A 25,742-nucleotide genomic window follows, 5' to 3' on the forward strand; every position below is an offset into this window, starting at 1 on the left:
ACTATTCCAGTGTGACTCCTCTAGCTGCCTCCTGTTGCATGCTGGGACTGGCAGTTTTAAGGAGGGGTATTTAGAATTCTCAGGCAGAGAAGTTCAGCTCCTTAAAACTGCCAATCCCAGCATGCAACAGGAGGCTGCTAGAGGAGTCACACTGGAATAGTACCTCTTTAAGAGCTTAGTGTGATAAACATCTATGTTTTTACTGAGAGAACCCCTCTCTAGGAATCTCTAGGTCCTCCAGGACAACTCTGTGGGCAACCTCTGCCAGGCACTGACCATAGAATTGGGCTGGAGGAGCTACAAAGGACTAGTGGAGTGTTCCCTCTAGGAATCTCTAGGTCCTCCAGTGCAACTTTTAGTTAAAGTTGACCACAGAGTTGCGATGGAGGACCTAGATATTCCTAGAGAGAACATATTAATCAAATCCGTCAATCAAATCCCCAAATATCAAAGCTGCAAATATGGAGGGATGAGTGTACAGACAAGCTGCAGAGCCATATCTCTGCATCCATCTTGGCGCCAGATTTATTGTTGTTGTTGTTGTTGTTGTTGTTGTTGTTGTTGTTGTGTGCCTCCAAGGTCCACACCACACTGCAGAAATAATCCAGTTTCAGTCCACTTTAACTGCCCTGGCTCAATGCTAGGGATTTCTGTGAACTGTAGTTTTGTGAGCCAGCCCTTCTCTCTCAGAGAGCTCTGGTGCTGCCACAATAAACTACAGTTCCCAGGATTCCCTAGCAATAAGCCAGGGCAGTTAAAGTGGTCTCAAAACTGGATTATTTCTGCAGTGTGTTTTGGACCCTAGTCATTTTTTGACTTGTGGCGACTCTATTAAGGAAATTTTCTTAGCAAGGCTTGTTCAGAAGAGGTTTGCCATTGCCTTCCTCTGAGGCTGAGAGAGTGTGACTTGCCCAAAGTCACCTTAGTTTACACAGGTGAGTGGGGATTCAAACTTTGGTCTCCAGAGTCATAGTCCAACACTCAAACCACTACACTATGCTGGTGTCAGATTCCCACCCGCCAGATCTTTTTCTTCCCAGTTCAATTCACTCCCAGCAGTTCTCAAACACGGGGGCCAGATATCCTAACTGCAAAGGGCAAGGCACTGCGAAATGTAGGACATTCAAGAAGAATGTATGACCTGACCAAATAAAAGTTACACTCAAACAAATATAAATTCATCCTTCTTAGTTATGCTGAAAATGGAGGACATGTTGAAATTCCTCCTGGAGAGAAAAGGCTGACATGTAGGACATATCCTGGAAAGGGAGGGCATCTGGTCACTCTGGCCTCCAAGTGTGGTGGAGTCTCCTTTGGAGGGTTTCAAACAGAGGCCGAATGGCCATCTGTCACAGGGAGTGCTTTGATTGAGAGTTCCTGCATGGCAGAATGTGTTTGGACTGGATGGCCCTTGCGGTCTCTTCCAACTCTATGATTCCTTCTTTCCAGGATCCTTAGATTTTTCATCAATAGTCTGCATCAATAGACGTGTAGGGTCTAGATGGAGGGAAGTAATAGTGCCACTCTATTCTGCCTTGGTCCAGACCTCATCTGGAATACTAGTTCTGGGCACCACAATTTAAAAAGGATGTTGACAAGATCTAGAGGAGGGCCACCAAAATGGTGAAAGGTCTGGAAACTATGCTCTATGAGGAAAGACTTGGAGAGCTGGGTGTGTTTCGTCTGGAGAAGCAAAGGATAGTAAGAGGTGATATGGTAGCCCTGTTTAAGTATTTGAAGGGGTGTCGCATTGTAGATGGAGCAAACTTGTTTCCTGCTTCTCCAGAGAACAGGACACAACAGAGCAATAGATGCAAGCTCCTGGGAAAGAGATCCCATTAGGACTAACTTCCTGGCAGTAAAAGCTGTTCAACAGTGGACTTTATGCTGCCTTGGAGTATGGCTGAGTCTCCTCCTTTGGAGGTTTTTAAGCAAAGGCTGGGCGGCCATCTGTCTCAGGGGTGCTTTGATGGTGAGTTCCTGCATGGCAGGATGGGGTTGGACTTCTTGGATGTGTTGAGGTCTCTTCCAACCGTCTGATCATAGAATCATATGGATGGGGAACAAAAGCAAAGCTAAAACCCCTGAAAAGACAAACTGAGGCAAATCTGGGGGCCAAGCTGCTAGTGAAGTGGATGCAGAGCAATGGCTTTGCAGCTTGTAAGGAAGGGTTAAGGGAAGCGAATTGGCTTCCTAGAGAGGATTGGAAGGGGAGCCCAGTCCTCCAGAGCAGTCCTCCTCACAGCCACTTCCTGTTTTGCCCTTCTCTCCCTGGCCCTTATCCCCAGTGAGTGGGGCTTTTGTGGCCGAGCGGTGATTCGAACCCAGGTCTCCCAGAGCCCCAGTCCAACACTCAGACCCTGCCTTTTTGCTATCAGATGGCAGATGATTGTTGCAGTCGGATTCTAGTGCAGTAACTCCTGTTTTTAACTTTATTTAATCTGTTTATTTTCTCTTCCTCCAGCCTTTTCTCTTCTGTGTTTGATGTAAGGTGGCTCCAGGGGCAGAACTCCAGGGTAAGCTTGTATCTGGGGCTTTGTCCTCTGCACAGTCACACTTATTTCCTTCCTATGCAGACTTTGGGGCGATACATTTTTGCAAAACATGTACAGGTTGAGGAGGCCCCCCTATCCAGAACTCTGAAATACTCCAAACCCAAAACCCTTTTCATGGGTGGTTGAGATGATGATGATGATGATGGTGATGATGGGAATTATAGAGTCATAGAATAATAGAGTTGGAAGAGACCCCAAGGAGGGCCATCCAGTCCAGCCCCCTTCTGCCATGCAGGAACTCTCAATCAAAGCCCTCCCTGGGACAGATGGCCATCCAGCCTCTGTTTAAAGACCTCCAAGGAAGGAGATTCCACCACTCTCTGAGAGAGTTTGTTTCACTGCCAAACAGCTTGTATAATTCTGATTTAAGTGTTCAGTTGTATATATTTACATTTTAGCATCTTCTCTAGTTCTTTCATGGCTGCTCTTCCCGTTCCTAGTCTTCTTCTGATATCTAGACTTGCAGTCATAGTTGTACCATATTAAATATAACACATATTATTGTATGGACTTTATCACACAGGGAAAATTGGAGGTTTAACCAGCAAATAACCTGTGAAAATCAGGCAATCGTGATTACGATTTTCACATGACATCAGCATTAAAGTGCCATTATCCCAGGAATAACCAGGCAATAAACAGCAACAAATTATTCACGGGGAAATCCCATGAAAGATTTGTTGCTGTTTATTCCCTGGTTATTCCCTCATTATTCCGGGGATAATGGCTCTTTAAGCACAATGTCTGTGAAAAATCTTTAATTGCAATTGCACAGTTGCTGGCTAAACCTCTGATTTTCCCCATGTGATAAAGCCCAATGATATTAAGTATAACACTTAAGACATATTATATTAAAGACTAAATACATACATAGTACTGTAATATTGAAAGTATAGATTCACTGTGCTATACTGTTCTTATTTTTTACTTTTTAATGGAAGTGATTTCAAATCTCTGGATAGTTTGATCATATTTTAACTTTTTTTGCTGATGTGAGCTTTTAGGAATATCTGTATTAATTTCTGTAAAATTTTTTTTTTTTTTAGTCCTAGGACTTGGGGAAAAAACAGAGTATAATAATGGCAATAATAAAAATAAGGAAAGGAAACATCATCACATTGGCTAGGTTTTATTAGTACAAGTACTGAGTTGGTGTGCTGTGTTGAACAGCCAGATAATAATTGAAGATTTCCTGAACCAAGTGAAAGGCTTAATTTAAGCAAATGTCAAGGGAGTTTTTGTATAGAAGGGGCCTATGGAGAACAAGAGAGCAAGAGAAGGAATCACGGAGGGATGGTGTGGGTGAGGGGGCTTTGGGTAATGAATGAAGACGGGATGGCCCAGTGGAAGTCAGAGAGGGAAGGTGGGGCTGAGGAATAGATAGACAGAAGTTGTGGAGGCAAGGATGCAGCCTCTTCTGACCCTCCTTACTGTCCTCCCTGCGCATTGAGATCTTATGACACTGGTCTCCTGACCCAGCCAAGGATCTCCTCCTCCCCTGCTTGAATCCATCCCTTCTCCTGTGATGCTCCTTGTGCCTGGAATCTCCTCCCCACACAATTAAGAACTATTACTTCCTTAGTTTTTTTCTGGCTGATTTTAAGGCTGAATTGAAGATACACTTGTTTAGGGAGGCATACAAGATTACTGATTGTTAATCTGCTGCTTGCTTTGTTTTTATTGTATACTAATTAGCATTATTTCAGAGATATTTTCATCATGTAATGTTAGTTTTTTTAGATTGTACGCTGCTTGGCAGTTTGTTTGTTTTTACCCTTACAGTGTAAAGCACTGTGCAAACTTTACAGTGCTATATACATAAATGTTTATACAGTGGTACCTCGGGATACGAAATACCCAGGTTACGAAATTTTCGGGATACGAAAAAATCCCATAGGGAATTAATTTCGTAACCCGAGGCACCACTGTAGTAATAATGAACACATCAGCTATACCATCGCATTACCCAACTCTGTCAAACAGACCCATATCAATAGTAATAGTAATAATAATAATAATAATAATAATAATAATGCTTGGTGACTCTCAGTGGGAAACACCTCCCAAGCTCATTTATCTGCCTTTCCTTCAGCAGGAAGACCTGGTGGTTCACTGGATTTTTTACCTTTCTTCTTGTCAACACAGTACAATAACGTTTAGCACAGTAACATCTTGAATTTGCACAATTTTAGAGCAGAGCCTGCTTAAAGATTCTTTGCTCTGAAAGAGAGGAGGGTGGCAAAGTAACTTTGCTCCCATTTTCCACTTCATTGGACACCAATTCAAAGATGAATGAGCCAGATTCAGCTGGACCTGAAGCAGAAACAGGTCTTGACAGCAGTGGAGAATTCTGGGGGGAAACTCTGCAGACATTTCTGAGTGAAGACAGTGGCATCTCAGACATAGAACATCAGTGGTTCAGGCAGTTTTCCTACCAAGAGGGAAAGAGGCCAAACAAAACCTGTGATGTCATGAGTCCTGAGAGCAGTGGGGAATTCTGGGAGAGAACCATGCAGAAGGTTCTGAATGAAGATATGGCCAGCTCAGACATACAGCGCCAGCACTTCAGGAAGTTCTCCTACCAAGAGGGCAAGGGGCCCCGAGAGGTTTGCGGACGACTCCACAATCTCTGCCACCAGTGGCTCAGGCCGAAGGAACAGACTAAATATCAGATCCTGGACCTGGTGATCCTGGAGCAGTTCCTGAGCATCCTGCCCCCCGAGATGGAAAAGTGGGTCAGGGAATGTGGGGCAGAGACATGTTCCCAGGCAGTGGCCCTAGCAGAAGGTTTTCTTCTGAGTCAGGCTGAGGACAAGAAATGGGAAGAACAGGTTAGAGCATTTCCTCTTTGTGTCTCTAAAACTAAGATTGATGGATTGACTGAATGAATGTATATCCTGCCTTTTGCTTTATACAGTATGAGACCCAATTTAAGGGGATATCTAATGTAGGTGATAATCTGGACATGACTGCCTACCTTCCCCCCGCCTCCCACCCTGCTCCCTCCATAACTACAACTGTAATCTTCTAATTAAATTTGTTGCCCCCAAAATTGGCTTAGAAAGTGAGGGGTTGGGAAGCCTTGTTTCAAAATGGAATCTCTATCTCAAAAGCCTCTTAGCAGATTTTGTCTTCAAACAAAATCTAGCCTTACTGTATCCCATGTTTTCAAAAGAAGGTCCAGATGCCTCTGCTGGTCAACCAGATGCTGTGGTTTGGTGACTTTGCATTAGCAGTATATGGAACCCTCTCCATGGAGTCAGGGATTTAATGTGCTCCCATCCAAACACCCCAGTTAACCACTCCTGCTCAAAGAGGTAAAGTGTGCTCATCTTTAGTTTTTGTGAGTTTTTCACCCTTGTTCTAGAAGAGTTTATTCCTGACGTTTTGCCAGCAGCTGTGGCTGTCATCGTCAGCGAATGCTGGAATAATAATAATAATAATAATAATAATAATACTTTATTTATAGCCCGCCCAATCACAAGGAATCTGGAATGGAAGAGAGTGGAATATATACTGTATACTGTTGGTTGAGAAGAGGTGATTGTTCTGTTGACGGCAAGGCCTCAGGGTGTCTATTTACTTAATGATCCATTATCTGCTAAGAATCCCCCTCAACCTGGGTGTTTTTATTTTCATTTGCTGGGTCCTGGTTTTGCTGTTTTTCAGGACTGGTAGCCAAACTTTGTTTACTTTAAGAGTTTCTTCTTTCCTGTTGAAATTGTCCAGGTGTTTATGGATTTAAATTTAAGTTGCTGGCAAAACGTCAGGAATAAATTCTAGAACACAGCCTCATCGCCCAAAAAACCCACAAAAACTATGGATGCTGGCTGTGAAAGCCTTCTGCTAATCTTTTTAATCTGTTTGGAAACTTCAGTGGGTTCAAAATGCTTCAGCTTTGTCTCCAGTTATATGGAGCATATATGTGAGATACAGACCGCCCAAAAGGGCGGTCTGCCGCCACCTCCATTTCCGCCAGCAGGAAGTCTCAGCTGCCAAATGGTAAGGCTTCCCAGCGGCGGAAAAAGAACCCGCAAAAAGCTGTTTCTTTTTGCGTTGCATTTGCAATGCTTGAGTGTGCAAATGGCGCACTTGTGATGTTGCAAGTGCGACGGGACATGCAGACGCTATGCGTCCATCGCGTCAAAATGGCAGCACCCATGTGTATAAGGTGCCTCCATTTTGACACCCCTGTCACGTGCTAGGGGTGAGGCCGATATGGATATTGCGTCCTTGGCCAACCCCTAGCACGTGACGGGGCGGCGCAAAGGCCCATCTAAATCGGGCCAAAATTCCCTTTTTGAAAGTGGTTACCAGTTTCTTTCCAATCACAATTCAAAGTGCTGGTAAAGCAGGAGCTCGTCCAATTATTTAAGAGACATGGCCTGTTACAGACTGCAAAATAAAGCTGTTTTCGGTCTCTTTGGAGGTAGGCTAGTTTAAATGATGCATGGTCCTAAAGTCTGGAGTAGCGCCAAAGCCACACTCCATTCCTAAGCACTGGAGTGGCAGCTTGTGGGCAGCTCTGGAGTTCTTAGGATGCATGCTTCATTTAAACAGCATACCTCCAAAGACCCTTTTTTTGGCAGTCTGTAACAGTCTAGTATCATCCCATATGAACCTGCCAGAGCCCTAAGATCTTCTTGGGAAGGCTTCCTCTCTGTCAGGCCATCATCGTAGGCTCACTAGGTGCTCCTACCCTCTGGAATGCTCTTCCACAGGAGGTTAGGGCTGATCTCTTCCCTGCTTTCCTTTCACAGGCAAGCAAAAACATTGCTATTCAGGCAGGTTTTTAATACATAATCATAGGGTGACTTTTATATGCGGTGTATGTGTGGTGTTGTTTTGTTTTTTAACATACGTAATTTTATACTATTTTTATTTCAATATTTTTAATTATTTTAACATTCTTGTTGTTTTTTAAAAATGATCTTATTTGTGAACCACCTTTGCTCTTTTTCTGGGAAAAAGGTAGTATATAAATGAAATAAGTACAATAAATCTTTTTCCTGAGATCCTTGTACACCAAAGTCTCAAAACTTGGCAAGTTTAATTTTTAAAATGGTTTTCTAATGTTTCTCCACATTGAGTTTGGAATTCTCACTGCTTTTTCAGGTGAAAAATCTGTATGAGGAAGTTGAGTTTCAACTTTCATCAGAGAAGCAGCCATCAGACACTATCCAGAGTCCTCAATGGAGGGAGTTCAAGCAAGAGGAAGTCGAGGTTGTGGCCTTTCAGGGTAAGAGCAAATCCTCTCTGGGCATAATTGTCTTTGTGTCTCACACGTGGGTACATTTACTTCTCAGAGCAGTTGGACTTTTCCCCCCTTATATTTTCTTCTATTCAGCTTGAGATTGTCAGTGGGAGTGCAGTGGTGCAGACCACACTGGATGACACCCCAGAGGGGGGTGTCTCCTGGTGGGGAGTACAGCGTGGGGGAGCGAGCAGCTGCGCTCTGGATCCCCTGTGGCCATAGCCACTGGGAATGGAAGGCCAGGGGAGGCTGCTGCAAGGGCCAAGCCAGAAATGGAAGGCCAGGTGGGTGGCCTTCAGCATTCCAGCTCCTCCATGGCCCCATGACTACACAGGACCCAGAGTCCTGATGGCCATGGCTGCGTGGGACCTGAAAGGCAGTCACTCATCATCGGCCTTCTGGTCCTGCAAAGCCATGGCTGTGCAGGACTGGAAGCCTAGGGGGGCTGCTGCAAAGGTGGAATGCACCCACCACCTATTTGCTGTGACGCAATTTTACACGCCATGGTAGCAAGGTGGGGGGATTCCCTTTGGGCTCCAACCCTGAAAGCCCCACCTCTGAAAGCCCCTGGGCAGGGACGTCACTGGAGATTGTGGAAGTGGAGGTGCACCTGGAGCCTGGAGAGGCACATTTTGATTACAGAATGTTGCAGGCAGGTGCATGTCACACCACCATTAGGACAATGGGACTCACCATGTTAGTCTCAGAACAACAACACTGCAAGTAGTTTAAGTTAAAAGAGGGTAGCTGGCCAAGTTCCCCCAATAAATTTTGTGGCACATTGGGACTTAGAACTGTAATATCCCAAGCGCCAGTCCAGCAAGCACTGAACCAAAATGTCCTATAGATTTATTTGGCTCTGAAGTGAGTGCTACATTCTTCAGAGGAGTTTCTTCCTTGTGTGTGTGTGTATAAGATTGTAGTTTTACCTCTGAAACAAGCCTATGTGATCACCTCCACCTCACATGCCTTGTTTTTTCCTGCAGAATCTGGAATGACACCACCAAGAAATGTAGAGTCATCTCTTCCTTTTTGGGAAGGCGCAGAACTATTTGAGGTAAAAAGAAATCGGAAACGAGGACTGGAGCAGCATAGATGTCTTAAATTCTGGGTAACATCTCTGTTAGTGGTAGTTGGATTTTTCCTCCCCACTTTGCTTTAAATTATTTTTAAAAAGGGGGAGCTTTTACAAAATATGACTATGGGAGATGTCTAAACATTCATCCAACCTGGCTCAGGAGTTTGAGCACTTAACTTTTGAAAGGTGAGGTTGGAATCCATGCTTATTCAGCCAATCTAGTCTTAAATTAGAATTGCTGTCTTTGTTCTCTGATGTTTTTTCTTGACTACAGAAGAAAGGATAATGGATAGATATTCCTACTCTTTCTTTTTGGACCTGAAGGAATCTCCTCTTATTTTCCTCTGGGGAATGAAGATTATAAGGAGGTTCCTGCTAGGTTAGACCAAAGGCCCATCTAGGCCTCAAACAAATGGGCTAAAAAAATCACGGTGGGGCTGCACTGGCGCCGTTCACACTGGGACTGCAGCAGCCACATGCCCTCAGCCCCAATTCAGGCTTCTGCCATGGTTTTGAACCAGGCTGGCAAAAGGAACATTTTTTATCTGCTCCCTTTGAGCCTGGTTCTTTTGCCTTAAAGCGGCATTGGGATGGCTTCCAACTGCGTTTGGGGCATGTGTCATCTAAACACCATGCCCCAATGTGGCCCAACAGCAGCTCTTTTGGACCATCTGTTTCAGGTCCTAGACTAGCATTCTGGTTCCACCAGTGGCCTCAAGAAATCCTGCAATCTAAGCATGGAAGCCATAGCCCTCTCCTGCTCTCCTTCCCCAGCATCTGGTATTCAAAGCCATGGTGCCACTGCTAATGAACCCATCAAAAAGCGAATATGAATGTTTCAGCCCTAAAGGATTCTTGCACTTTGTTCCTTTATAGTTTTTATATGAGCAGGAAATGTTTTCTTTTTTCTTCAGGATCCAGTATCCTTTGAGGATGTGGCTGTCCATTTTTCCCCAGAGGAGTGGGCTCTTTTGGATCCTGATCAGAAAGTCCTGCATGCTCAGATCATGGAGGAGACCCATGGGATTGTGGCTTCTCTTGGTAAGGCTCCTTCACTAGTGATAATTTCTTCTTCAAAATGCAATAATCATATTCACCATTAACAACCTCTGAGTGGAAGCAACACCCTAAATCAGTGGTCCCCAAACTGTTCCCTTTAAGGGATTTTAGATTTCAGCTGAGGCTTCTGGGAGCTGAAGTCCAAAATCTCATAAAGGGCACATTTTGGGGACCACTGCCCTAAATCATATCATTCTTTGTGGGCTTTGTGGGTAAGGCAGGGCTGAGGAACCGTTGTCCTTACCAGTATTTTGAAACTCCTGTGGAACAGAAACAGGAACAAAAAATTGGTAAATGTGAACTTTAGCAATAGCAGTTTGAAGGAATCTATTATCCTTTCTCCCCCCTGCCCACCCATGTAATTCTTTGGTAGATTGCTTTTATTGTCTCTCAGAAGTGGTTTCCTATGGCACAAGAGTTAACTAAAGTATCTTTGAGTGATTCTTTGTCAATGCACTCCCATGACTACTGCCCTATAGCTTTCCCTTCAACTCTCCTCCAACACCACATCTCATATGAGTATATAATTTTCTATTTGCTTTCTTCACTGTCTGAATCTTGCATCCATAAACAGTGATGGGGAATACTATGGCTTGGACTATTCTAACTTTTGTGCTCAGTTGTGTATCTTTGCACTTTAGGATCTTTTCTAGTTCTTTCAAAGCTGCCCTCCACATTCTTAGTCTTCTTATGATTTAATGCTTGCAACCCCTGCTCTGATCAATGTTTGATCTGAGGTACGAGAATGTTTTTACTATTTCTATTTTCTCATTGTCTAGGTTGAATTTGTGCATATTTTTCATTATTACTGGTTTCTTTATGTTCAACAGTAACCCTGCCTTTTTACTTTCTTACTTAATCTTTCTTAGTAGCTGTTCCAGGTCTGTGATCTTTTCTGCTCATAATATGGTGTTGTCTGCATATTTTAGATTGTTGTTATTCCTTCCTCCTATTTTCACTGCTCCTTCTTCTGTGTACAATTCTGCTTTTCATATAATAGCAAGGTGAAAGGATGCATCCTTACCTGTCCCTTTTGTCAACTGGGAATCATTCTGTTTCTCTGTCTTCTGTTCTAACAGTAGCCACTTGTCCTAAGTACAGATTTCTTGTCAGGACTATCTGATCTGTTGGCATTCCCATGTCTTTAAGAGCATTCCATATCCTTTCATGATATTTCCAGTCAAAGACTTCACTACAATCTATGAAGCACATGCTGATTTTCTTTTGAAATCCATGGTGTGCTCCATTAGCCATTGTAATTTTGCAATGTGGTCCTTAATGTCTCATCTATTCCTGAACTCTGCTTGGACCTCTGGGATTTCTCTCTCCATGTATGATTGGAGTCTATGTTGCAGAATTTTGACCATAATTTTGCTTACATGGGAGATTAGCACTATGGTTCTATTGTTGCTGCAGTCTTTTGTTTTTCTTTTATGTGGATGGATATATATATATATTTTATTTATATATATATATATATATATATATATATATATATATTGATATTGATCGTTTCCAATCTCTTGACCGTTGTTTTGTTTTCCATATCTGTTGAGGTACGTTGTTTTGCACTAGAGCTAATTCTGCCAGTATGGAGCTACTCAGTCAGTTTCACTATCGGAACCAGCCTACTACTAGTTCTCTCAATTCAGGTAGCAAAATTTGCATATTATTTGCTTATTATGCAAATTATCTTGCTCATAAAAGGGTTGATCAGCAGACACATCCCATTCATTTCCTCTTTGTTAGCACCCCTTTCTAAGTGACCTAGTACATAGAAGTTCCAGTTTTCTTACATTGTTCTGTACATATTGCAGAGGTACCTCATCTAGCTGTAAAATGGAAAGAACCCTGCTGACCTGATTCAGGTTTTCTGTAAGGACTGTAGAACTGGAGAAGAGAAAATGCTTTTTCAGCTCTAACAAAAACAAGAACATCACAGTGGTTTCAGGTCTGAGCTGCATACCCTGAAATCTGTTTTGTGGACAGGATTGCCCCATAGTGCAGTGATGTGTAAAGCTTTGCAGTTTTAAATCTCTAATATTGAAGAACAGAATGTGAATTACTACTGTGGCAGTATTCCTCAATGTAATAAACATACTTTTTATTATTGTTGTTGCTGTTGTGTGCCTCCAAGTCATTTTTTTACTTATGGCCTAAGACCATAAGAGTGGTAAAAACTGATTGGTAAAAACGGATTCATTCTGAAAATAGGATTGATTTTTACTCCAAATCCCAAGGGAATCCTCCATGTGGAGTCAGGACTTCTAGAGCATACTATGGCTCTTACATCCTTCCCATAACAAGGAAAGAATTCATAAATGAAGCACTTCATGAGTTTGGTTCTTTTTGTGTGTTTCCAAAGGAATGCAATCATACAATCATAGTGTTGGAAGAGACCACAGGGGCCATCCAGTCCAGCCCCCTGCTATGCAGGAATTCACAATGAAAGCACCCTCAAAAATCAATAAGGAGTTAAAACTTGCATATATGTATTATATATAATTACCTCTATATTTATTAGAAACTAAGTAGCTGTAGACATACAATTCCACATTACTCTCTCATCCATATCGGCATGTTCCAGGGATAAGGCATGAAACCCATGTTGGAGCAGAAATAGACAAACGTAATTGGACATTTGGGCGGGAGGGAGAAAACTGCAGGTTGAGAGATAGAAATACATGACAGGGAAGGATGGTGATGTAATTTGTAGCAAAGTAAATTCTTAGCAACCAAAAAAGGCAAATATTTGCATGTGAAGAAACAAAGACACTCATTCCGCCAGAGAGAAGGGGGTGCAATAAAAAATAGAAAATCTAAGATGTGTCTGGCCTGTGGAGCACATGTTGTGCATGCTTGCCTTAAGCCAAACAGTTTCCCTCTTTACTTAATGGGGATGGAGGGGGGCATTTATTTATTTTATTTTTATCCCACTTTTCTCTCAAGTTGAGACCCAAGGCGGCTTACAACAAATGACCACAATATCTCTTTGTTTTTCCCATGGTTGTGGTTTTTTTTAGAATTATTTCCATTCAGTCCCTTTCCCATTCAGTGAGAGTCCTTTCCATTCATACTGAAGAATGATTGTTTTCTTTCTTCTTATTTTCCCCAACAGATAACTGGAGCAAAAGAAACTTATGCAGCAAGTGTGGGAAGTGTTTTGGACATAAATGGGACCTTGCCAGACACCAGAAGGCCCACATAGAAGAAAGTTCTGCCAAAGAGAAAGTCTTCAAGTGCAACATGTGTGGGATATGGTTTGCCCAGAATATGACATTTGTGTTTCACAGGAGACTCTGTGTTGGGAAAAGACACTTTGGATGTAAAGTTCCAGGGAAACTTTTTGATTACAGATTGTCATATCTGAGCCACCAAGCAGTCCACAAGGGTGACAAAACACACAAATGCCAAGAGTGTGGGGAACACTTTGCTGGCAGAATAGAATTAGTGGTTCATCAGAGAGTCCACACAGAAGAGAAACCATACAAATGTCAAGAGTGTAGGAAATGTTTTTCTCAGCGTTCCTACCTTGTGAGCCACCAAAAGGTCCATGTGGGAGAGAAACCATATAAATGCCAGGAATGTGGGAAAGGTTTTGCTTGGAATTCAACCTTTGTGAGGCATCAGAAAATTCACACAGAAGAGAAACCATACAAATGTCAGGAGTGTGGAAAAGGTTTTTTTCAGTGTTCACACCTTGCGAGTCACCAGAGGATTCACACAGGAGAGAAACCATACAAATGCCAGGAGTGTGGTAAATGTTTTGTTCAGCGTTCCTATCTTGCAAAGCACAAAAGACTCCACAGAGGAAAGCAATTATACAATTGCCAGGAATGTGGGAAAGGGTTTTCTGAGAATTCAGCCTTTGTGAGGCATGAGAAAATTCACACAGGAGAGAAACCATACAAATGCCAGGAGTGTGGGAAATGTTTTGTTCAGAGTTCACACCTTGCGAGTCACCAGAGAATTCACACAGGAGAGAAACCATACAAATGCCAGGAATGTGGGAAATGTTTTTCAGAGAATTCAAACCTTATGAAGCACAAGACACTCCACACAGGTGAGCAACCATACAAATGTCAAGAGTGTGGGAAATGTTTTGCCTGTAGTTCATATCTTGTGAAGCATAAAAGACTCCACTCAGTAGAGACACCATACAAATGCCAGGAGTGTGGGAAATGTTTTGTCTGCAGTTCATACCTTCTGAAGCACAAGAGACTCCATACAGGAGAAAAACCATACCAATGCCAGGGTTGTGAGAAAAGTTTTTCTAGAAGATCATACCTTGTGACACATGAAAGACTCCATACAGGAGAGAAACCTTATAAATGCCAGGAGTGTGGAAAATGTTTTGCTTACAGTTCATCTCTTGTGAGCCACCAGAGACTCCATACAGGAGAGAAACCATATAGATGCCAGGAGTGTGGTAAGAGTTTTGCTCAGAGTTCATACCTTCTGAAACACAAGAGACTCCACACAGAAGAGAAACCATAGGAAATATTTTATTGCAAGTTCACACCTTGTGACCTACCATAGACTTCTCACAGGAGAGAAACCATGGAAATGTTAGAGGTGTGGGAAATGTTTTGCTCAGGTGTCATGCCTTACAACACACAAGAGAGTCTACAGAAGTGAGATACAATTAAAAACAGTTGGTTTGTCAACTGTTGCATTGATAAATATCTCTGACTACTGAGAAATCTTGACTAATATTTTGGTGGAATCTCCTTTCTTTTAACTATTTCCTTAGCTGTGTTCCTTTTATCTTGTGCAACTGTACAAATGTTAGAGAGCTGGAAATGTTTTCCTCACAATTCATAGCTTGTGAAGCACAAGAGAATCCACAGAGTTGAAAAACACATGGTGTTATTACTGCCAAGTCATATTTTTGGATTCATCAAAGAATGTGAACAAGAATCATACATACGTTTGAACAGAACTCAAGGGCAATTTAAGACTATCCCCTGCAAGTTCAGAAATCTGCAGCTAAGGCAGTTGTGACATGTGGCTAACGTCTGGTTGAAAATCTCCATTGCAGAGGAATATAGTTCTTTCTCAACAACTAATATTTTTCTGGAATCTCCTTTCTTGTAATTTGAATCCATTAGTTGGGGTCCACTGTGTATTTCTTTTGGCAAGGGGGTGACCAACCACCCGCGCAGTCTGAGGATAAACCAACTCAGCTGCAGCCAAACAATACTGTAACAGAAATTTAATAAAACTAAAATTCCCAGCCATTGGTATTGGCAGTGATCTGACCTGCTTTTCACAAACCAAATAAGACTCACAGATATCTAAATCAAATATACTTGTTCTTCCAAGAGATCTGGAGGCTCTATCTTCAGTCACTTTGTATACAACAGAGCAAGCAGTAGCGTCAATGGGGGTGCAGTGGTGTGGCTTGCCCTGGGTGGCACCATAGAAGGAGGGTGACCCACCCAGTTGGGCCCTTCACCATCCCTGCATGTGCTCACACTGTCCCATGCTCCCCTGTGTGTGCTCCCGCAGTGCCCCCCCCCCCCCCGCATTCACTCTTGTCCATTTCCTGATGAAGAAAAGGATGGGTTGGGGCACAAGGGGTGGGTGGGAGTGTGCATACGGGAGTTTGAGACAGCAGAAGGGAGGCAGTGCTCACAGCCCCTAAAAGCCCCATCCTTCAGAAGCCCCACATCAGGTGATACCTGGTACAGGAACCCTCTGAGAACAAGTATATACCAATAACACACGTTGACCTATCTCACCACATCATTAGGTACATACACCACACCTACTGCATGACCACTCCATGAATATTCCACAACTAAAAAAACCCCATGTGAGCATTTTCTCAGTTCACCTTTATACATAATTGGCTCGGAGTCATCAGTCTGCATAACACAGTATGATGCAAATACACTACAATTTTGTCTCATGCCATGTGTTCATGACTCAGCTATACTGTGGATGCCCCATAAAATGCATGTCATCACATGTTGCCTGTCAGTCAAAATATTTTTCTTTGCCCATGTTCTAACAATTCCTTCATGGCAAGGAGTTGGAATGGATAGTCCTTGTGGTATCTTCCAATTCCGTGTTTTTACTATTTTAAATATTAAATAGGCTGTATTAATTAGAAACATCATGCCCAGATAGATAAATGTGTTCTAGGAGTAACAATAACATGCCTAGACAAGGAGAGGTCTATGTTCTTCCCAAAGGAAAGTGTGAGTAGATGCATGTATTCCTTTTTCCATTTTAATAGAATAGCTGAAAAGAGTTGGAAGAGACCCCAAGGGCCATCCAGTCCAACCCCATTCTGCCATGCAGGAAATCTCAATCAAAGCATCCCTGACAGATGGCCAGCCTCTGCTTAAAGACCTCTAAGGAGGGAGACTCCTTTGGAGTTTGTTCCACTGTCAAACAGCCCTTACTGAAAGAAAAAACAAACAGAGCAGGAGGCTTACACCGTAACTAATACAGAATAGGAGGAAATAACTATGTATACTATAAATCCTAAGTACCAATTTCAAAAAATACAAAAAAATTTCTTTAATATATATATATATATATATATGGTCAATAATAATTCCACCAGTAATAACAAAGTCCAGAAATAAACATTCACAAATTGCCATTCTGTCAGGAAGTTCCTCCTAATGTTGAGATGGAATCTCTTTTCCTGGAGCTTGCATCCCTTGCTCTGGGTCCTAGTCTCTGGAGCAGCAGAAAACAAGCTTGCTCCCTCCTCAATATGACAGCCCTTCAAATATTTAAACAGGGCTATCATGTCACCTATTAACCTTCTCTTCTCCAGGCTAAACATCCCCAGCTCCCTGAGTCGTTCCTCATAGGGCTGTTCGACAGTGGAACACACTCCTTCCTCGGAGTGTAGTGGTCTCTTCTTCCTTGGGGGTCTTTAAGCAGAGGCTGGATGGCTATCTGTCGGGGTGCTTTGACTGTGAGTTCCTGCATGGCAGAAGGGGGTTGGACTGGATGGCCCTTGGGGGTCTCTTCCAACTCTATGATTCTAACTTGACCCAAAAATCGCACTGAAAGACCTAGAGATTCCTAGAGAGAACACTCCACTAGGCATTTGTAGCTCCTCCAGCGCAATTCTATGGTCAATATCAGGCAGATGGTTTGGACTTCAGCTCCTAGAATCCCTAGCTTGGCTGGGGTTTCTGGAAACTGAAGTCCAAAAGATCTGGAGGAGCAAAATTTGGAAACCACTGTTTATAGATTGTGAGGTGATGGCTTGGCAGTGCAAGGAAGGGTTAAAGGGCCAGCTGGATTCCTAGAGGGGAAGGGAAAGTGGGAGGAGGAGCCAGTCCTCCAGAGCAGACAAGGCTCAGCTGCTCTCCCCAGCCTGGTCCTCTTTTGCTTTTTCCCTCCTGTTCTTCCAATTGCATCCTCCGCAGGGGATCTCTCCCCCTGAGGTCTGGTGAGTCCCAGATTAAACCTCTTCCATGGAGCTGACCCACAAGGCTGGTGCCCCTGGAGGAGCCCCATGGAGTCCTCCTCAGTGGGGCTGTTCCTCTCCCTCCCAGAGGGGGGTCCAGGGGTCTCCTCTGGCTGAGACTGACATGGAGCATCCAGGCCTGGGGGGCCCGGAGGGGGAGGACAGGGCTGCAGGAGAGGGGGAACTATAGGGGGTCCTTGGAGGGAGCAGGGGGGCTCAATGGGGGAGGACATCATACCCCCAACCCCAGGCCAAGAGGGTGACCCCCAGGCAGCTCACCTGGGGCATCCCACAAGGTGGAGGGTTCCCATCTTGGCTCTTCTTTCTCCCCCTTCCTCCCCTCCCTGGCATGAAAGGGGGAGGAAAGAAGAGACCCCCTTGGAGCACCCCCTGGAGACCTCAGTGGGGTTGTTTCTAGGGTCTGGGTTAGGTGGCTGCATGGGGAGAGAGAGTGCGTGTGGGGCATTTTCTTCCCCAGGACTCCAAAGGACTTAACCTGACTTGAGGACAGAGCAGTTGGGTGGCATTTTCCGTAATGGCAACGTTTATAACAAAATATTTATTTAGAACTGGCGTTCCCAACCTTATTGACTCGCAGAACCCTTATTTCTATGGCAGAGTCCCTAAGAGGCCTACCCTTCGTCTTACAAGTTAATGGTGTTTAGGGGTACAGGGAAGACTTGGTGGGGTGAGTTTCCACCTTAGAGGACAAAAGGAATTGAGCAGCCTTGAGGACTAGGCACCTGAGTGACATTTTCTGTACTTGGCAACATTTCACAACACTCACCACCCCATTATAAACCCACCCACTCCCCAGTCTTCCCACAGATGCTGACTGGACTGGCAATTGAATCTTTATTCCTTAAGTTGTTGAATGGGGAAGTGATGGAAGGCATCGTGGGGGCACAGTGTGAGTGGAGGTTTGAGGTGAGGAATGGATATGAAATGGCGCAGCAGAAGGCTGAGAGAGAGAAAGTGGGACTGGGGAATGGATAGAAAGAAATGGGGGGAAGGGATCATGCAGTCTCTTCTGATCCTTGTGTAAATAAGGCCTTGCTTGGTATTTCTCATGCAAAAAAGCCCCCCCAGCTCACGCCTCCATTTTGCTCATGAACCTGCCTTTCCTTCAGGTTTGTTCCAAAGCACACTGCAGAAATGATCCAGTGTGAGACCAATTTAACAACAGAGAAAGGTAAATGTCTCACAAAACTACAGTTCCCAGAATTCCCTAGCATTGAGCCAGGGTCATTACAGTGGTCTCAAACTGGATTATTTCTGCAGTGTCTTTTGGACCTTGGACCTTACACATTTACACGTTTCTTTCTGTCAATATTGTACACTAATCCAAAATATAGCAATGTCTTGATCTTGCAGAGTTTTGGAGCAGAGACTTTTCAAGGATTCTTTGCTTTGAGATAAAAGAGGGTGGAGGAGTACCTTGGGTCCCATTTTCTACTTAACTGGACACCAGTTCAAAGATGGATGAGCCAGACTTGGTTGGACCTGGAACAGGAAGAGGCCCTGATGGCGTCAGCGCTAAAAGCAGTGGCAGATTCTGGGAAAGAACTGTGCAGACATTCATGAGTGAGGACACTGGAAGCTCAGACAAACAGCGTCAGCACTTCAGGCAGTTCTCCTACCAAGAGGGCAAGAGCCCCCGAGAGGTTTGCAGACATCTCCACCATCTCTGCCACCAGTGGCTAAAGCCAAAGGAACAGACGAAACATCAGATCTTGGACCTGGTGATCCTGGAGCAGTTCCTGAGCATCCTGCCCTCCGAGATGGAGAACTGGGTCAGGGAATGTGGGGCTGAGACCTGTTCCCAGGCGGTGGCGCTGGCGGAAGGTTTCCTTCTGAGTCAGGCCGAGAACATGAAAAAGAAAGAACAGGTTAGAGCATTTGATCTTGGTTGGTGTCTCTAAAGCTGAAATTGATTGATTGATTATACAGTATGTATATCCTACCTTTCTCCCAAGATGGGACACAATGTGGGGAATAATAAAAACCTATGCCCTCTGCATTTTTTCCACCCAGTGTACTCATACTGTTGCCCCCCACACACACAATGCTGCAGCCATTGACAACTTTGTTGTCCTATCCAATTTGGTGCCACCAGAAGTGGCTTTGAAAATGAGGTTTGTACTGAGCATGGAGTTCATTCTTAAAAGCATGACTAATTCATTTTTAAATATAAGGTTCATGCTCCCTGTGTCCCGTGTGTTCAAAGGAAGGTCCAGACCCAATGTGAAGGATAAGCAGGATGTGGTTCCTTGGCCCCCTTCCTCCCCCCATCCTGTCTTCCCCTGTTGCTGCCTCCTACCTGAATCCACTTCCAAGTCTGTTTCTTTTCTATTCAAATTTGGTGCCTCCAGAAATGGCATTAAAAGTGGGGGTTGTGGAGAGCACTTTCTTAAGTGGAATCTCCATCTCAAAAACCTCTTAGTAGAATGATTAATTTTTAAAACAAAGTTTAGGCTCCCTGTGTTCCATGTATTGAAAGGAATGTCCTTGTTTCTTTGATGCCACTGTCATACAACCTGATTTCTGTGGTGCTTTGCGGCCCCCAATAGATTCAGGGATGGAATGTGCTCTCATCCACACCCAAAAGTCTCCCATTATCACTCTGAATATGATGCAACTGGTAATCTTGTTCTTGTGTTGCTTGTGCACAGAAGCAACTCTAATTTTTAAGAACCATTTTCCAGTGCTCCTCTAACTGAATCTGGAATTCTCTCTGCTCTTTCAGTCCAAAAATATCTGTGTGGAAGTTCAGTCTGATCTCTCTTCATCAGAGGAGTCTCCATCAGACATCTATCAGAGTCCCCAGCAGTGGGAAATCAAGCAGGAAGTTGAGGGAGGTGCTTGCTTGCAAGGTAATGATGAAGCCTACGTTTGTCTGTTGGTGTGTGCGTGTGTGCATATGAGCCTTCAAGCAGTTTGTTGACTCATACATTTCATAGAGTTTTCTTAGGCAAGGAATACTCATAGATAGTTTTTCCAGGGTTTTTGTTTTGTTTTGTTTTGTTTTTTGCTAAAATATAGCCTACAGCACCTGATGTTCATTGGCAATTTCCCATCTAAGTACAGGTTGAATTTCCCTTATCTAAAATGCTTTGTTCTAGAGGCATTTTGGATTTTGGAATAAGATCTGTATTTGGAATAGAGCAGCTCTGGGGAGTTTCCAGCACCCATCGCCTCCACATAAGCATCAGCACTGCCTCTGGCTCCTCAAGGCAAAATTAGTGTGTATCCAGAGAAGAAGGTGCCCATCTCCCATAAGCAGTGGCTCATGCCCACCATCACATCCAAGGAGGTTGAGTGTGTAGGAATAGCTGGAGAGGGTAAGTGGAGGCAGCAATGGTTGTATTACTAAATCCACAGCTGTAGCCTCAGCCACCATCTGTTCCTCATCCACCAGTGTGGCACTTTGCTGTGTCATCTGCAGTGGTGGGATCAGTGAGGGCAATCAGCTGAAGCTGCAGATCAGTTTTTCTGCAATGGCAAGCAGCCCTTTTTTTTCAGCACTCACTTCCCATGCCCTGGGCCCTGTCTCCTGTTGCTGCAGGAATGGGACACAGAACTGTTTGCTGTCATGGGGGGCTGGGTTTGACTTGCAACTTCAGCTCTTCTTTCCAGTTGATTCTTCTGCCATAGATGAAGCAGCAAAAGCACTACTGTAACAGTACAGCACAGCCCTGGCTTGAGGTGTGCTGTCAGGTTCAGGGTAGAAGGCCTACAAATTTTATAATGCAAAATGCAGCCTGAATCAAGCGCTGCTCAGGCAATAGGCCCTGGGTATAACAGCCATGTCAGCAGATGAGGAAGAGGAGAAGGAAGCTGTGGCCAAGTATTTGGTAGCACAACCACTGCCACCACCTCCTCGCCCCAGCTACTTCTGCATGCTTGTCTGTCCCTGACACAGTGTTAGCCATGAGATGCTGCTTCCAGGAAATGGATGGTACCTTCTCTGACACTCACTCATTTTGCCCTTGGGGAATTAAAAGCATCAATACCTGGGCAGGGGCTATGGCTGTGGATGCTCCCCAAAGCTTGTTGCTCATTTTGTAGGTACTGAGTGGCTGGATGTGTTCATGTTGATGGGTAGCAGGAGAGATCAGCCCCACTACCAGAGTTGTCTAGGATTACTGGGTTCTCATCAACAGAAGATGCAGGTAGGAAAGGTACTGACTGTAATCTGGGATCTGGCAGTGAAATGGGATAAAGTGAATGGGGGAGAAGCACTTTTTGGCATAGGGCTCTCCTCCAAGCCACTGCTGCCACATCCTGCGCTAGATCTCACTTTGGCTGGGTAGAATAGGCTTGTAGAAGCAGCACCGTGGCTGCAGCTTATGCAAAATTTGGTTGTGAACTTGTCTACACCATCTCTCTCCTTGCTACTTCCTTCTCGCCAGAGGCGGGAGAGTTTGAAGCTGGGGCTTGCCACCGCCTACACTGCTGCCCTGTCATGTCAGCATTCAAAACGTTAAGGATTGTGAAGCATTTCAGATAAGGGATACTTATTCTGTGCTAATCAAAACCGACCCTGCTTAGCTTTCAAGATCAGATGGGATCTGGTGCTTTTAGGGTGTTTAGGTGAACCTGGAGAACACTCTGTGGGCATAATAATAATAATAATAATAATTATTATTATTATTATTATTATTAACCTTTATTTATGAAGTGTTGTAAATTTACACAGCGCTGTACATTCAATCTTTTTAGTCAGACGGTTCCCTGCCCTCGGGCTTACAATCTAAAAAGACATGACACAGAAGGAGAAGGGAGTGGTGGAGGGAAAGGGTAAGAGGTCCAGCAGTTCCTCTCTACCTCCGAGGCCTGGACCAAGGTAGATGGACTGGAGGGAGGACTTGGCTTCATAATGGATGGTTGATCATTTTCCAGGGAAAATACATACTCTCAAGTAGGATAATACATATACAATACATAGCAATACAGGAAATTGTCTTAGTATGTTATGCATGCGTAAAGTCCCTTGAATATTTTCAAGCCGTGGATGCTTGAATCTGTGGATAAAAAAATCCATGTATAAGGAGGGCCAACTATATTTTAACTGACCTTTGCTGCCTGAGACTCAAGACCTTGTTCCTCTCCATGTAATCATTTTATCATCAAAACAACAACATTGCAAGTAGGTTAGGCTAAGAGAGTACCTGGCCCAATGTTCCCCCAGTGAATGTCATGGTTTAATCAGAGCTGGAGGTGGAATTTCCCAAGTCCCAATGCCACACCTAATCACCGCACTAACATACATTTTAATGGGTAGGTAGCATAGTTGTTTTCAAATACTGTACGATTATAATTGTAATCTCTATACAAACCTATGTGATCAGTTTCCTCTTACTTTGGTCTCTCCCACAGGGTCTGGAATGATGCCACCAGCAAGAACTCAGTTGTCTCTTCCTCTTTGCAGTGGAGTGGCATCAAGTCAGGTAAGAAGAACTATTATTGGGACAAGAGGACTGGAGCAGTCATGGTTTCCTCGTTCTTGGTTTACATCTTTAGTATTGGTTGGTCAGAATTTTGTTTCAGTTTCTTTTGGATTATGAAAAAAAGATCGAACTTTATATATTCTTCTGACGAAAAGTAGTCAATATTCTTAAATATGAAAGTGGGAGAAACCAAACTGATAGATTTGCTCCATCCTGGATTTGATAATTTAACTCTTAAAATTCTGGGTGAAAACTCTTATGTATTTAACCATGTCTAAATTTTTTCTTGACTGCAGAACAAAGGGCAATAAATCTTCCCATACTTCCTTCTTGAATCCAAACAAATCTCTCGCCTTCTGTTGCAAAGAATGCAGCGAGGGCCTGCTGGGTCCATTAGTTCAGCATCCTGGTTCTTACAGTGGTCAGCCAAAGGTCTCTAGGAAGCCTAAAGACAAGACATAGAGGCCATAAGCTCTCTCACTGTGCTTCCCTAGCAAATGATATTCAGAGGCATGGCACCTCACCTTCTGGACCTGACAAGTAGCCAGTATGAATGTTTAAATACCGCCTCTTGCAGTTTGTTCCTTGATAGACTTTATGGGAGCTGTAAGCAGGAAATGTTTGTTTTCCCTACAGGATCAGGTCACCTTTGAGGATGTGGCCATCCATTTCTCTCCAGTGGAGTGGATCTTGCTGAATCCTTATGAGAAAGCCCTGCATGCGCAGATCATGGAGGAGATCCATGGAGTCATGGCCTTTCTTGGTAAGGCTCCCTTGGTAAATAAAGTTTATGTTTTAAAATGCAACGTAGGCATACTTTAGTTAACAAAGCATGTGACAAAGAAGCTCCTTTATATGGAAGCCAAGCCCCCAAATCCACCTTTTCTTTATCACTGACTTGGATGATGGAATAGAGGGCATGCTTATCAAATTTGCAGATGACACTAAATTACAAGTGGTGGCTAATACCATAGAGGACAGGATGAGAATTCACAATGACCGTAGCAGAAAACTAACAAAATTAATTTCAACAGGGAGAAATGTAGGATACTACACTAGCAAAAATGATACTCACAGATATGGGATAGGTGACACCCAGCTTGACAACAGTACCTCTATAAGGGATCTTGGAGTCTTAGTAGACCATCTGCTGAACATGAGTCAGCCATGTGATGTGACAGCTAAGAAAACCAATGCAATTCTATGCTGCATCAATAAGAGTATAGTGTCTAGATCAGTGGTCCCCAAACAGTGCTCTTTAAGGGATTTTGGATTCCTAGAATCCCAGACTATTGGCCAATATGACTGAGACTTCTGGGAGCTGAAGTCCAAAATCTCTTAAAGGGCACAGTTTTGGGACCACTGATCTAGATCAAGGGAAGTAATCATACCACTCTATTCTGCTTGGGTCAGGATATTGAGAAGCTGGAGCATGTCAAAAGGAGTGGAATAAAATGATGATATGTTTGGAAATCATCAAGCTCTATGAAGAGCGAATTAGGGAGCTGAGTATGTTTACATTGAAGAATAAAAGGTTAAGAGGTGACATGATAGCCATGTTTAAATATTTGAAGGGATGTCATATTGAGGATGGAACAAGCATGGATTCTCCTTCTTTGAAGGTCTTTAAGCAGAGGCTGTATGGCCATCTGTTTAGGATGCTTTGATTGTGAGTTCCTGCATGACAAGGAGTTGGACTGGTTTCTTCCAATTCTATGATTCTAATTCTTGCATCTTGGAGATTTTTAAGATTTGTTCCTTAAAAGCATCATCCACCACCTTTTCTTGGTTTGGTGGCCTGTAGTAAACCACTACCATAATGTAGCTTTTATTTATTTCTCCATTTATTTTTATACAATGCAAGCTGTCCATGATAGTTTGTTATTGTTTCTGTTTGTTGTATTTTAGATAAAACTCTTCAGCATATGAAAAGAAGCTAAAGTAATTGCCATGATGTAATAATACCCATCACGCCTTGAATACAGTTCTTCACATCTCATAAGTAAAAAGCGTGTAGCCTAAAAGACCAATGAGAGGGAGTAAAGGACATTAATGCCTCTTTCTTTCCTCTATAGTTGTATCGTTTTTATGATCATTCCCATTTCGTCTCTTTCCCACACTCTTGGAGTCCTTTCTACACACACTTGGATATGATTGTTTTCTTTTCCTTTCCTTCTTCCCACCAGATAAATGGAGGAAGAGCAAAGTATGTGCGAAGTGCGGGAAGAATTTTGGGCACAAATGGGAGCTTGCCAGACACCAAAAAGCCCAAACAGAAGAAGAAAATTGTACTAGAGAAAAGCCCTTGAAGTACAACATATGTGGTGAAGGTTTTGCTAAAAATTTGTTACTGTACAGACTCTATGCTGAAAAAAAACACATTAGATGTAAAGTCTCAGGTAAAAGTTTAGATTATAAATTGCTCCAACTGAGCCAGCAAGAAGTCCACAAGGAAAAGAAAACACACAAATGCCAGGAGTGTGGGCAACGTTTTGTCCAGAGTTCATGCCTTGGGAAACACGAGAGACTCCACACAGAAGACCAACCATTCAAATGCCAAAATTCAACTCTTGAGAGCCACCAAGGAGTCCACATGGGAGAGAAACCATACCAGTACCAAGAGTGTGGGAAAAGTGTGGCTCAGAATGCACATCTTGTGACCCACCAGAAGCTTTACACAGGAGAGAAATCATACAAATGCAAGGAGTGTGGGAAATGTTTTTCTTGGAATTCAGGCCTTGTGAGACATCAGAAGGTCCACACAGGAGAGAAACCATATAAATGCCAGGTGTGTGGGAAATGTTTTTCTTGGGATTCAGCTTTTATGAGACATCAAAGGATCCACACAGGAGAGAGGCCATATGAATGTAAGGAGTGTGGGAAGTGCTGGACTTGCAAATCAGAC

The 25,742-nt window shown here is 43.5% G+C and overlaps 1 protein-coding gene and 1 pseudogene across 4 annotated transcripts; both read left to right on the top strand.

Annotated features, from left to right (window-relative positions):
- The first annotated feature begins 2,258 nt into the window (after nucleotides 1–2,258).
- On the top strand, nucleotides 2,259–15,186 carry LOC121921858 (zinc finger protein OZF-like). 4 transcript variants are annotated; one of them, XM_042450496.1, is made up of 6 exons: nucleotides 2,259–2,516; nucleotides 4,648–5,386; nucleotides 7,671–7,794; nucleotides 8,796–8,866; nucleotides 9,802–9,928; nucleotides 13,065–15,186. In XM_042450496.1, exons 2-6 carry the CDS (start codon nucleotides 4,844–4,846, stop codon nucleotides 14,441–14,443), a joined length of 2,244 nt encoding a protein of 747 aa, XP_042306430.1. In that variant the 5' UTR covers nucleotides 2,259–2,516; nucleotides 4,648–4,843; the 3' UTR covers nucleotides 14,444–15,186. The 4 variants fall into 4 exon arrangements, with proteins under 4 accessions (XP_042306430.1, XP_042306431.1, XP_042306432.1 ...); XM_042450497.1 differs by having other exon boundaries at nucleotides 4,651–5,386; XM_042450498.1 differs by lacking the exon at nucleotides 4,648–5,386.
- Nucleotides 15,187–17,257: 2,071 nt separating this feature from the next.
- The window catches only part of LOC121921909, a 9,552-nt pseudogene continuing 1,067 nt past the window's right edge, over nucleotides 17,258–25,742 (top strand).

The sequence above is a fragment of the Sceloporus undulatus genome, chromosome 2 (genome assembly GCF_019175285.1).
Source record: "Sceloporus undulatus isolate JIND9_A2432 ecotype Alabama chromosome 2, SceUnd_v1.1, whole genome shotgun sequence".
Taxonomy (NCBI): Eukaryota; Metazoa; Chordata; class Lepidosauria; order Squamata; family Phrynosomatidae; genus Sceloporus; species Sceloporus undulatus.